General features: G+C 36.2%; 1 protein-coding gene across 9 annotated transcripts in view; it reads left to right on the top strand.

Moving 5' to 3' along the window:
• The window catches only part of ITSN1 (intersectin 1), a 255,616-nt gene that overhangs the window by 133,764 nt on the left and 108,170 nt on the right, over window positions 1-13,682 (top strand). For all 9 annotated transcript variants that reach the window (XM_030806019.1, XM_030806021.1, XM_030806022.1 and 6 more), the window contains exons 15-16: window positions 6,726-6,813; window positions 7,259-7,398. In XM_030806019.1, the coding sequence (XP_030661879.1) occupies window positions 6,726-6,813; window positions 7,259-7,398 (228 nt within the window). The remainder of the gene's footprint in view (window positions 1-6,725; window positions 6,814-7,258; window positions 7,399-13,682) is intronic.

Here is a 13,682-nt window from a genome sequence, read left to right on the forward strand (position 1 = left end):
CCAATACTTTGAGAGGGCAAGGTAAGAGGATTGCTTGAGTTCAGGAGTTTGAGGCCAGCCTGGGCAACATAGCAAGACCCCATCTCTAAAAAAAAAAAAAATTTAAAAATTAGCTGGCATGGGGGCATTCACCTGTAGTACCTGCGTGAGACAGGAGGACCACTTGAGCCCAGGATATCGAGGCTGCAGTGAGCTATGATTGAGCCACTGACAGCCTGGGCCACAGAACGAGACCCTGTTCAAAAAAAAAAAGAGAGAGAAGAGAAAAGAAAAAACTGTCAAATTGCAAAGAGTTTGTACCATTTTACATTCTGATCATTTAATTTGTGTTTCCCTGAAGGCTAATGATGTTGGGAATCATCTTACATGTTTATTGGCAAGTATCTTTTACTGTATATCTTTGTTGAAGTGTCTGAACAAATCTTTTGCCCATTTTTTATTGGGCTGTTTGTCTTAACTAGTTACTTGTAAAAATTCTTTTTATATTCTTAACAAGTCATTTGTCAGATACATGTTTTGCAAATATTTTCTCCCAGTCTAGCTTGGGTTTAATTTTTGTTAATGGTATTTTTTAAAGGGCAGAAGTTTTAAATTTTGATGAAGTTCAATTTGCCATTTTTTTTCTTTTGGTGTTCATGCTTTTTATGTTCTATCTGAGAAATCTTTTGACTACCCCATGATTGCAAATATTTTCTTTTCCTTTTTTTTTTTTTTTGAGACAGAGTTTTGCTGTGTCGCCCAGGCTGGAGTGCAGTGGCGCGATCTCGGCTCACTGCAACCCCCGCCTCCCGGGTTCAAGCAATTCTCCTGCCTCAGCCTCCTGAGTAGCTGAGATTACAGGTGTCCGCCACCACGCCCAGTTATTTTTTTTTTTTTTTTTTTGTATTTTTAGTAGAGACGGGGTTTCACCATATTGGTCAGGCTGGTCTTGAACCCCTGACCTCGTGATCCACCCGCCTCGGCCTCCCAAAGTGCTGGGATTATAGGTGTGAGCCACCGCACCCGGCACAAATATTTTATTTTCTTCTAGAAGTTTTTGGGGTTTAAAAAAATAAGTTTTATAAGTTTTTATAAATTGAAAAAAACTTAAAATTTTAAGTTTCATAGTTGTATCTTATATGTTTAGGTCTATGAGCTATTTCAAGTTGATTTTTGCATATACTATAAGGTAACGGTTGAGTTTTTTTTTTTTTTTTTTAACATACTGATACGCAGTTGTTATAGCACCATTTATTAAAAACACTGGCTTTTCTCCCATTGAGTTACCTTGGTAGCTTGTTGAAAATTGGTTGAACATATTTGTAATGGTCTATTCTGGACTCTCTTCTGTTCTTTTGATCTGTCTGTCCTTTACCAGTATCTCACTCTGTTGATACCTAATTTTTGAAGTCAAGTGATAAGAATTCTCTGTTACTGTTCTTTTTTCAGAATTGTTTTTGGTTATTCTAGGTCCTTAACATTTCCATGTACATTTTAGAATCAGCTTATCAGGTTTTACAAAAATGCTTGGAATTTTGTTGGAATTCCATTGAATTTATAAATCAATTTGGGAAGATTTGACATCTTAGCAATAGTAACTATGGCATAAATCTCTATTTAGGTTGTTATAAATTTCTCTCAGTAATGTTTTGTAGTTTGCAGTGTCCAAGTCTTGTACATACTTTGTAAAGTTTATCCCTAAGTATTTTGTGGTTTTTGATGCTATTGTATATTGCATATTTTTGTTTTAGTTTCCAGTTGTTTGGTGCCAGTATATGGAAATAGAATTTATTTTTGTATATTGACCTTATATCTATGATTGCTTAACTAACTTTCTTTGTGTGTCTTACTTTGTTGATCAGAACCTCCCATACTATATTGGATAGAAGTGGGAAGAGCCTTGTTCCCTCTCAATGAAGGAAAGCTCTCTCACTATTGAGTAGAGTGTTAACCAGGGTTCTTGTAAACGCCTTTTATCAGGTTGATGGACTTCCCTTTTTGCTGAGGGTTTTTATGATGAATGGGTGTTGAATTAGATCATATGTTTTTTCCCGCATCTATTGAGATAAGTATGTATTTTTTCTTATTTTGTTAATATGAAATACATGGTTGCCATTTGAATGTTAAATCAGCCTTCCATTCTTGGGATAAACCACTCTCGGTCATGGTATATTACCCTTTATTAAAATATTTCACTACATTCCATTTCCTATTATTTTATTAAGGATCTTTTTAAATGTGTTGAATTCAGTTCAACAGAGATATTGGTTTTTAGTGTTCTTCTAATATTCTTGTCTGGTTTTGATATCAGGGTAATGCTGGCCTCAGAAAATGAGTTGGAAAGTATTCCTTCCTCCTCTATTTTCTAAAAATGTTTGTGTTGAAATAGCATTTCTTCTTTAAATTTTGGTGGCATTCACCAGTGAAGGCCTCTGGGCCTGGAGCTTTCTTGAAGACTTAATTATAAGATTTATTATGTAGGTATAGGGCTATTCTGATTTTCTTCTTCTCCTTAAATCTGTTTTGATTATTTGTATCTGTCAATGAATTTGTTTATGTTATCTAAATTATTAAATTTATTTGTATAAAGTTGTTTATAACATTCTCTTATTGTATGTAAGTCTGTAGTATCTGTAGTGATGTCCCTTCTTTCTTTCTTGATAGTGGTAATTTGTGTCATCTCACTCTGTCTCCCTGCTTCCTTCTTTTCCTTCCTAACCCCTTCTTCTCTCCTTTCTCCTACTCTGTCTGTCCTCCTCCTTTTCTTGATCAATCTATCTGGAGTTTGTTGATTTTTTAAAAATAAGTTCTTGGCTTTATTGATTTTTTTTTTTTTAATAAGCTCTTGGCTTTATTGATTTTCTCTGTGGTATGTCTGTTTTCTGTTTTATTTTTGTTCTTTTTCTCTTGTTTCTTCCATTTACTTATTTGGGGTTTAATTTTGTTTTCTCAAGCTTCATAAGGAGGAAGTTTAGATAATTGATTTTGGACCTTCATTTTTGATACAAACATTTTAAGCTTTAAATTTCGATCTAAACACTCACATTGCCATATCCCACAAATTTTTAATATGTTGCATTTTCATATTTATTCAATTCAAAATCTTTTAAAAATTTTCTTTGTAATTTCTTCTAATTCTTTCACATTTATTGAGATTTATGGCTCAGCATATGATCTGTCTTGGGGAATATTCTATGGGTGCTTGAAAAGAATGTGCATGCTGTTGTAATTAGGTAGAGTGTCCCCTAAATGTCAGTTAGATCAAGTTGATTCATGGTCTTCAAGTCTCCTATGTCTTGACTGATTTTGTGACTGCTTTTATTAGCTACTGAGAGTGGAACACTGAAACCCTGATCATTGTGGATTTGTATATCTTCCTTTCATTTCTGTTCAGTTGTTTCATGTACTTTGAAGTCTGAAGAAAGTCCTTATACATTTGAAATTTGAGATTTGTAAAGTAAAAAGTACCACAAGTTGATTGCTGGAAATTATTTTAAAATATTACAAAATGCATGCAACTTTTTAAAGTATATATTTCTTTTCTTTTTTTTTTTTTTTTGAGACAAAGTCTCACTGTTGCCCAGGCTGGAATGCAGTGGTGCAATCTTGGCTCACTGCAACCTCTTCTGCTTCCCGTGTTCAAGTGATTCTGCTGCCTCAGCCTCCCCAGTAGCTGGGATTACAGGCAAGCGCCACCATGCCCGGCTAATTTTTATATTTTTTGTAGAGATGGGGGGGTTTCACCATGTTGGCCAGGCTGTTCTCGAACTCCTGACCTCAGGTGATCCGCCCACCTTGGCCTAAGTATATTTTTCTATGTGTTAACTCTCTTTATGTGTCTTTCGTTAACTCTTGAGGTGAAGTTTCATAAAATAATCTCCTGGAAAATTTAGGGATGAGGCCATGTGTTTATTAAACTAAGTATTATCACCTAATACTATATGACCAAGTACAATTTTTATTGTTTAAGACTGATGCTTAGAATGTTCGCTTATTTGGTTACTGTAGCCTTGTAGTATAGTTTGAAGTCAGGTAGCGTGATGCCTCCAGCTTTGTTCTTTTGGCTTAGGATTGACTTGGCGATGCGGGCTCTTTTTTGGTTCCATATGAACTTTAAAGTAGTTTTTTCCAATTCTGTGAAGAAAGTCATTGGTAGCTTGATGGGGATGGTACTGGTACCACAACAGAGACATAGATCAATGGAACAAAACAGAGCCCTCAGAAATGATGCCGCATATCTACAACTATCTGATCTTTGACAAGCCTAACAAAAACAAGAAATGGGGAAAGGATTCCCTATTTAATAAATGGTGCTGGGAAAACTGGCTAGCCATATGTAGAAAGCTGAAACTGGATCCCTTCCTTACACCTTATACAAAAATTAATTCAAGATGGATTAAAGACTTAAATGTTAGACCTAAAACCATTAAAATCCTACAAGAAAACCTAGGCAATACCATTCAGGACATAGGCGTGGGCAAGAACTTCATGTCTAAAACACCAAAAGCAATGGCAACAAAAGCCAAAATTGACAAATGGGATCTCATTAAACTAAAGAGCTTCTGCACAGCAAAAGAAACTACCATCAGAGTGAACAGGCAACCTACAGAATGGGAGAAAATTTTTGCAACCTACTCATCTGACAAAGGGCTAATATCCAGAATCTACAATGAACTCAAACAAATTTACAAGAAAAAAAAACCCCATCAAAAAGTGGGCGAAGGATACGAACAGACACTTCTCAAAAGAAGACATTTATGCAGCCAAAAAACACATGAAGAAATGCTCATCATCACTGGCCATCAGAGAAATGCAAATCAAAACCACAGTGAGATACCATCTCACACCAGTTAGAATGGCCATCATTAAAAAATCAGGAAACAACAGGTGCTGGAGAGGATGTGGAGAAATAGGAACACTTTTACACTGTTGGTGGGACTTTAAACTAGTTCAACCATTGTGGAAGTCAGTGTGGCGATTCCTCAGGGATCTAGAACTAGAAATACCATTTGACCCAGCCATCCCATTATTGGGTATATACCCAAAGGACTATAAATCATGCTGCTATAAAGACACATGCACACGTATGTTTATTGCGGCACTATTCACAATAGCAAAGACTTGGAACCAACCCAAATGTCCAACAACGATAGACTGGATTAAGAAGATGTGGCACATATACACCATGGAATACTATGCAGCCATAAAAAATGATGAGTTCATGTCCTTTGTAGGGACATGGATGAAACTGGAAATCATCATTCTCAGTAAACTATCGCAAGGACAAAAAACCAAACACCGCATGTTCTCACTCATAGGTGGGAATTGAACAATGAGAACTCATGGACACAGGAAGGGGAACATCACACTCCGGGGACTGTTGTGGGGTTGGGGGAGCGGGGAGGGACAGCATTAGGAGATATACCTAATGCTAAATGACGAGTTAATGGGTGCAGGAAATCAACATGGCACATGGATACATATGTAACAAACCTGCACATTGTGCACATGTACCCTAAAACCTAAAGTATAATAAAAAAAAAAAAAGGAATGTTCGCTTATTGATAATATGATAAAAATCAGGATTCCCAAAAATGTAATGAAGTGAAAAATGAAACATTCTTTGAAGAAAGAAAAGTATGTAGTAGGTAATCAGATATTGGTTCCCTTTCTGTACAGGGATTAGCAGATACTTGCTTTGGAGATAAGTTAGATCTGATTCGTGTATTCTGTTTTATCAAGATTTTTTTTTTTTCTGGTATAGATTATTCATAAGAGAAGATGCTTCTAAATTCTAGCTATTGAGTTAACTCTTTCTACCATTTAGACATACATTACACAGAGATTTATTCCACATAAGCCAGTCTGTATCTAAAGGTGGTTATTCGAAAATGGACTGGTTTTTAGCTTCTGATGAAAAATTTTAATTAAGGCATTTTTAGTTTTTCAAACAAAAAGTCAATACGTACAGCTCATTTTTTATCAAGGTAAAAATAAAATTCAAATATTCTTTATTATAATCTGGGAAGACTGCCATTTTACTGAAACGTGCAGAAACTATACAGGATGTTTTCGGCTAAATTTAAGCAAATACTGTGCTTGGCAAGTTAACCACAAAAATTCCAAACAGCCTGTGCAGTGTGGGTTAACTTTTTTCTTGTGTCATTTAAAAAAATAGTTGCTTCAAAACTTTTGTGTACCTGTTTAAAATTCCATCCAGTGTGGTGGAAAAATATATACAGCCGCTAAGATTCTAGTTGTTAAAAATCTTTGATTTCTGTTTCCAACTTCAGGTATACAGTAAACCTAAGTTCAGCCTTAGTAAGTATCAAAGTTCAGAATAGAGTAATAGGGTAGCTCCTATTTAGACCACTGAGTTAGTTTACAAACAGTAGGATCACTGCATTTGCATTTGATCCCGGTGCCATTGGAAGATCATTACTTCAGTTTATCTCTGTGGAGTAGTACTTAATGTACATTTTTTGAAGCTTGTAAATATCCAGTAAGTCAACAAAAATGTAAGAAATGTCAGGGAAGCTATAACTGTCTAGGGAAAAGCATTTGGCAAACAGAGTTAATTTCTTGGCAAGAAAGCAGGAGCCACACCTAATTAATAATTAAACGCAGCTTCACCATACAGGATTTGGGAAGAGTCTGAGAAAACTGACTTAAGCTCTGCCTGGATCTTAATGTAGACGTGGTAGCCTTCCCTGTCATTCATTACTATTTTCCTCCTTCCTTCCCAGGAATCTCAGCAAATGCTTGGAAGACTTATTCCAGAAAAACAGATACTCAATGACCAATTAAAACAAGTTCAGCAGAACAGTTTGCACAGTAGGTGTTTTATTTTTAAAGTTGACCTTTTCTTTATTCTTTCTTTTTTTGAGACGGAGTCTCACTCTGTACCCCCGGCTGGAGTGCAGTGGTGCAATCTCGGCCCACTGTAACCTCCGCCTCCCGGATTGAATATTCTCTTGCCTCAGCCTCCCAAGTAGCTGGGACTACAGGTGCATGCCACCACACCCAGCTAGTTTTTGTATTTTTAGTAGAGATGGGGTTTCACTATATTGGCCAGGCTAGTCTCGAACTCCTGACCCCAGGTGATCCACCCACTTTGGTCCCCCAAAGTGCTGGGATTACAGGCATAGGCCACTGCGCCCGGCCTTTTCTTATTTTTTAATGAGCAAGAATTTCCTTAAGTGAAATGAGAACATTAAAAAACATTTTCCTCACTGCAAATTAAAGTTTTTCTTATCTTTGCAATGTTTTTCTAAAATAGGAGATTCACTTGTTACACTTAAAAGAGCCTTAGAAGCAAAAGAACTAGCTCGGCAGCAGCTACGAGACCAACTGGATGAAGTGGAGAAAGAAACTAGATCAAAACTACAGGAGATTGATATTTTCAATAATCAGCTAAAGGTAACTCTTCTATGTGTGCCAGCATGTATGTCCTACCTTTAATTTTTTTAACTGTCCAAATGATTAGTTGCTATTTAATCACAGGCAGAAAAATTTATTATGCCATTGTGAGACAATCTAAATTGCACTTTTCTCCTTGAAAATATAAAAATGAATTTGGCATCTATAAGTTAGGGCTGAATGAGTGGCCCCAGCATGACATCTGTTTTTAACCTGAATCATATTTTGACACATCTCCATTCTTTTGTCTGTTTATAATCACATCAAGTTGATTCCAAAAGCTTTATCTTTCTTATGTTCTTTGAATACTACTAAAAGGGATTGTTTTCTTTTTTAAAACTAAGAATTTTTCTGCCACTTCTTATCTTCATTGCACTTAAATGTAGATCTTTATTTTGTTACCTCATTTTTAAATCTTACTGTTTTAGTGGAGTAATTGCTTTTGTCTCTTGTGGCAGAAGTGGTGTATGGTTTTGTCACATTTGCACAGTAAAATTGGGAAAATGCCAAAACTCTGAGGAAATGTAAAATGGTTAGATCACAGCCTCTTTCAGATTTGGTGTTTCTGATTTAACTTTACAACTGTATCATCTTAAGAATGTTAATTCTTGGCCGGACGTGGTGGCTCATGCCTGTAATCCCAGCCCTTTGGGAGGCCGAGGCAGGCGGATCACGAGGTCAGGTGATCGAGACCATCCTGGCTAACACGGTGAAACCCCGTCTCTACTAAAAATACAAAAAATTAGCCGGTGTGGTGGTGGGCGCCTGTAGTTCCAGCTACTTGGGAGGCTGAGGCAGGAGAATGGCGTGAACCCGGGAGGCAGAGCTTGCAGTGAGCCAAGATCACGCCACTGCACTCTAGCCTGGGTGACAGAGCAAGACTCTGTCTCAAAAAAAAGGAATGTTAATTCTTAAAATCAGAACACAAACAGTTTATTTCTTATAAACAATCATATACTACTTTAGATGTATGTAGATATTAGCGTTTTTGTTATTCTTATAAGAAATTGGATGTTATACTTTTTTCCCCTCCAAATATTTGTTTTCCTTTTCTAACTTAAAATTCTTTTTAAGCCAGTTCAGCTTTTGACAGTAGGAAGAAGTAAAACTCCTATTCTATAATTCTAAAAACAAAATTAAAAATTAGCATATTTGAAACTTTTATAATAGTTGACTTTTGGATTGAGACTCTAGGCCAAATTGTCTAGACATCTGAGTTTGAGGTATGTGTGCTGTTCTTTCAGAGTATTAGGTAATGATCTTTTCTCAATTGTACAGTTCCAGGAAAGTGCTCTTAGGGGAAATACTATTTGAGCCAACTTAGGGTTTTTCTTCACTTTGCTTTCATGCTTACATGGTGTGTGTATGTGTGTACACTGTATATGTTCTATATTCATGCATATATGATTATGTGTGGTATGTCAGTATTGGAAGTACAGCTGTAAATTAACCATCTCTAGAATAAGTGCAATTAAAAACAGAACAAAAAAACAAAAAAGAATAAGTTTAATTAAAGTATGCTCACATAAACTTTCATTGTCACTTGTCTCTTTTATAAGAAAAAAAAAAGCACTGTTGCAAAGCCTGCATTGCTTTTTAATAGTCTCTTGGGATATAAACTGTTAAATATTAAGCTCTCTTCTGAACCCAGGCAGTAGTCCAGATTTGTGCCTCCACATTAAGATTCTTTTTCTAGAAATTTGACTCCCCTAAACAAGGTTCAGGTATTAGAAAATGATACTGTAGTGAGAGGCTTTTGATAAATGTCTAGAAGATTAAATAATTTTGGTGATTGAATTGCTGTTGCCATTACTAAAGAGAACACCCTTAATATGTGGCAAGTCACCCCTACTTTGTTTAATTGACTATGGCTGCTTTCAGTGTCACAGAGTTTCTTACATAAAGGCCAGTTTTAGCCCCCTTTTCCACTAGCCCTTTTTCCAAATATGCTTATTTTTAAATAAGAATATTTCTTCTTGCTTTTTAATTTTAATTTTGGCTTTCTTTTATTAACTGTAATTAATATGATGAGTTTAAAAAAATCACAGGTCAGGCCTGGTGCGGTGGTATGTGCCTGTAATCCCAGCACTTTGGGAGGCAGGTAGATCACTTGAGCAGGTGGATCATTTGAGACCAGCCTGGGCAAAAGGGTGAAACCCTGTCTCTACAAAAAACAAAAACAAACAAACAAAAAAACACAAAAATTAGTCGGGTATGGTGGCGTGTGCCTGTAGTCCCAGCTACTTGAGAAGCTGAGGTCAGAGAATCACTTGAGTCTGGGAGGTCGGGGCTGCAGTGAGCCATGATTGTGCCACTTTACTCCAGCCTGGGCAACAGAGTGAGACCCTGTCTCAAAAAACAAACAAACAAAACAGTAAACAAATCACAGGTCAGTATAACTATATTGTTTTGTTATTTAACACACATTTGGAGGACTTAGTGAATACGTTGTGTTATGGTTATTATCTCTAGTATTCCCCTCGAACCTGGTAAAGCCAAAACAAACAATTAAATTGGAGAATCAAAAGATTTATAGAATTTGATTGAGACAACTCAGAGATGGATTTATCATTTAGTCTCTTAAGTGTCACTTGCCCACTTTTCTTTGTTGTAGCCACACTGGAAAATGAAATACTTTTTTTCTCACTTTAGAGCATGTGTCCATTAGCAACTGTGTTTTCTTGGATGAAGAGATAGACCAGGAAGAGCCAGTCTCCTGACCCTTGGGGTTTCTTCAGTGCCCCTCTTGATCGGCAGTGCCTTTAGAGCATCCACACTGATGATGCAAAAATTACTTCTGCCTTCCTGGGATGTGTCATTTCACACATCTAACCTGATGGTGTGAATTTGCTGTATCCTAAACCTTCCTTTCCCTAAAGGAAGCCAGCTGGAGAGTACAGAAAAGAAATTAGGGCTTCCTGTTCTTTTGTATTTCGTGTTCACGTAGATTGTTCACCTGGAAGAAGGAAATGCAGTTCCCTCATTATAGATTAGTACTGTAACACTGGAGGAGTACCTTACAGAGTACAGAATTTTAAAATTAGTTGATCAGGTTACTAAATCTATATTAAGTGGCTGGCTCCACAAATGAGGATAATATTTAACAAAAACTGATTCTCACTATTTTGGGTAAATTGCAATAAGTCATTCACCTACTTTGATGCATGCTCAGAGTTAAGTCCAGTTTCTTAGGTATAAAGGTAATACAGGGAATAATCGTACCCTGGTTCAGCCCAGATTCTGAGTTATAAGACAGTGATTAGGAAGTATAGGAAGCGTATTTAGTAAAAAAAAAACTAAATACACTTATACTTTCCTTTTCTTTTAACATACAATCTGATTTAGTTCTTTCCTCCAGAATGTCTTGCTCAGATTAATTTGTCTTTTGTGGATTTCTCCCATTTTCTTCAATTCAGGAAGAATTACATTCCTCCCTTCCCTACCCAAAATCTGATAAGCAAAGACAGAAATTCTCAAAGCATTAATTAAAGAGGAAAAAGTTACAGGTTAACACGTATTTGTTTCTTATAGGAAGCAACCTATTGAAAACATAAGGCATACTTATAATTGTGGTCTTCTGTTAAATGACTCCATATTCAAAGTCGTGGGCCTTTAAGTTTCTACCTAATCCATGGAAATTGAAGGCTCATTTTTTGTTTTCCAAACAAGGCTGTTTTTCCATGCATTTTAATAGATATTTACCTTTTAGGTGTCATGTTTATATATTCAAAAAAAGATCCTAAGATGTAAATATCTTTCTATTTACCACCCAAACCAATAATTACTTGAGAAAGGAAACAGGAATCTTACTGTAGCAAATAAACTTTGCTTTTGGGTTTTAAATAAGTCTGTAAAAACAGGGAGGGTGGGAGAAGAGGAGAAACGATAGCACCCTGAAATATTGAAGCTCTTATGCTACAAATTCCCCAATTGGCAGCCTTTGTACTTATGCTGCCCTTGCTATGCATGATAAATTTTAGGTTTTTGATTATCAAATGAAATTTTTGAACAGTGAATTAACCAGGAATAATTAATTTGATTGTGATTATTGCTAGCATGAATTAGTACATCTTAAAATAGTTTTAATTCAGTGGATAAAATTTATTTACCATTAATTTCTGCTTTTAAAATGCGTTCTATATGTAACAAATACCTTATTAAGAAATTGGTAGTCTTCTCAAATCCACGTTCTAGAAACAACAATTTAAAATTATTATCTATGACTTTTACTTCAGTTTACACGAAAATTAAAACTCCCAACTTTTTTGGAGACTCTATGTACCAAAAGGATAGTTGTTTTTCTTACACACAGTGCTTACCTGTAGGCATAAAATTATCATTCAAACAAGTGTTAAATAACTTTACTGCCAGGACTTTTTGGACAGTAGCACTTGACTTTACCTTGACCTTGGCGATGTCAGTAGTTATTGTAGCAGTTTTCCTTGGCACTGACAGCCTAATGTTCCATATTTTAATGTCTTAGCTCTAACATGGAGCAGCAGCATAGAGTATAACTTGTAGTTTTCCACGCTCCTTTAAGAGGTCAAATAAGGAGAATCCAACAGCCAACGGAGCTAGATTTTATGTTTCATGTTGAAAAGTTGAGTCCTTGTTGGTTCCTGTCTAGTCAGTGTGTACTGGACAAGTCCTAATGTGAATGGCCGTTTACATTTGAGCATTTCTTTCTTCCAGTCAGTGGCAATGGAGGAGGCAGTGTTGCAGTGCCTGGCAGTTCTCCTGGGCTGCGTCATCCACTTAGACTTCTTTCTAAAGGTCTCCATGCCCTACTCAGGCAATGCACATCTTTCTCAGACTAAGAATGATGAACCATCTCCAGCTCTGTGCTTCAGTTTCCCCTGCGCAGATGAGTGCTCAGTGTCTAAGATAGCATTTACCATGAAGTACTAAGCCTTCTTTATAAAAGTTAATTATTAGTTATTATTAATCGTGGAGTATGATTGATTCTTTCCTATTGACAAGTTGCGTGTGTGTATGGTGGTGTAAACTGAATTACAAGCTGGACAAGGTACTGTATATTGTAGTCTTGTCTTTTTAATAAGCATTTTAGATCATTGAATTTGAGCTTGTCTGCAAAAATGTGAAAGCGCTTAGATGTTACTTGGGTCATGTGCATATTTCCATCATGGGAGACATACTATGGTCATTATACTATTCCAAATGTGTATAGCATTTTATTTTCTAGCAAAGTTTGAGTATTTAAGACTAATTCACAATTTTGATTTAATTCCTTAGTATACTTGGGAAATCCAGACTTCAAAAATTAGACACAAGAGGCTGTTAGAAATATAAATTCTCCCCATAATGCTACCTGTTCTAAAAATTGCTCTTAGAACTGAATCGATGTTGAATTGAGAAGGCCAGTTGTAGTAAATGAGGTTGTTTGCTTAACTAAAGCCTTTATACTCTTGGTTTCAAACATTTGTTTTCATGGGAGGCTCATTCATTATGAAGGCAGTGAAAGGCAAAATGTTTAGCAACCGGAGGAAAAAAGAAAAGAGCTGGAGAAAGAACTGCAGAACAGAGTAAGAAGTCAGGGAAAAAAATGCTTGTGAAGGGAAACAATGAAGGAAGGAGAAAGACTCAGAAAGAGGAGGCGCAGAGACAGTGAGAGAAATCACTATGAATTCAAATAACCATGTTGCTTTCTCATAATTAGTAGAATAATGTTTGGTTCTTTCATTTTGTTCAAGCTAAAATTTTATTTTTACCTGTATGATCCTTCGGAAAAGACCTCTTCTGCATAGAAGTAATAAAATGCTCTAGCTCTCATTCTGTCAGATTCTGTGCCATACCAGTAGGCTGCTTGGTTGTTTTTTAGTTATAGCGTGGGGTTTTTTTGTTTTTAAGGTGTAAAAATTTCATAAAAGGTAATTTGGGAAAGGGTTAAGAAGAACTCAGTCTTTTGAAAAAATACTTTCTTCTCTTAATGGAATATTGCTTTGTGACTAAAGCAGACACTTTGAGGGAAATTCAGATTTTCAGGACAAACTGGAATCAGTTTTCTCTTTCTGGTAATACTTCCCAAGGGTACTTCCCAAAGCCTCATGGTGGAGGGTGTCTGATTACCTATTCCTATTGCAGAGAGGAAAGGAGCTTCTAGCTCTTCTGCCCACCCCCTTCCACACACACCTTGCTCCAGTCTCCCTTAGCACTTGTGATACATTGACTACCATTTTGTGCCATGGGAAATAGTCTTATTATTTTGTTAAATATTGACTTCAAATTTAAATTTTTGAACATGTTTTCAAACAGTATATCCCATT

This window comes from Nomascus leucogenys, chromosome 25 (genome assembly GCF_006542625.1).
Source record: "Nomascus leucogenys isolate Asia chromosome 25, Asia_NLE_v1, whole genome shotgun sequence".
Taxonomy (NCBI): Eukaryota; Metazoa; Chordata; class Mammalia; order Primates; family Hylobatidae; genus Nomascus; species Nomascus leucogenys.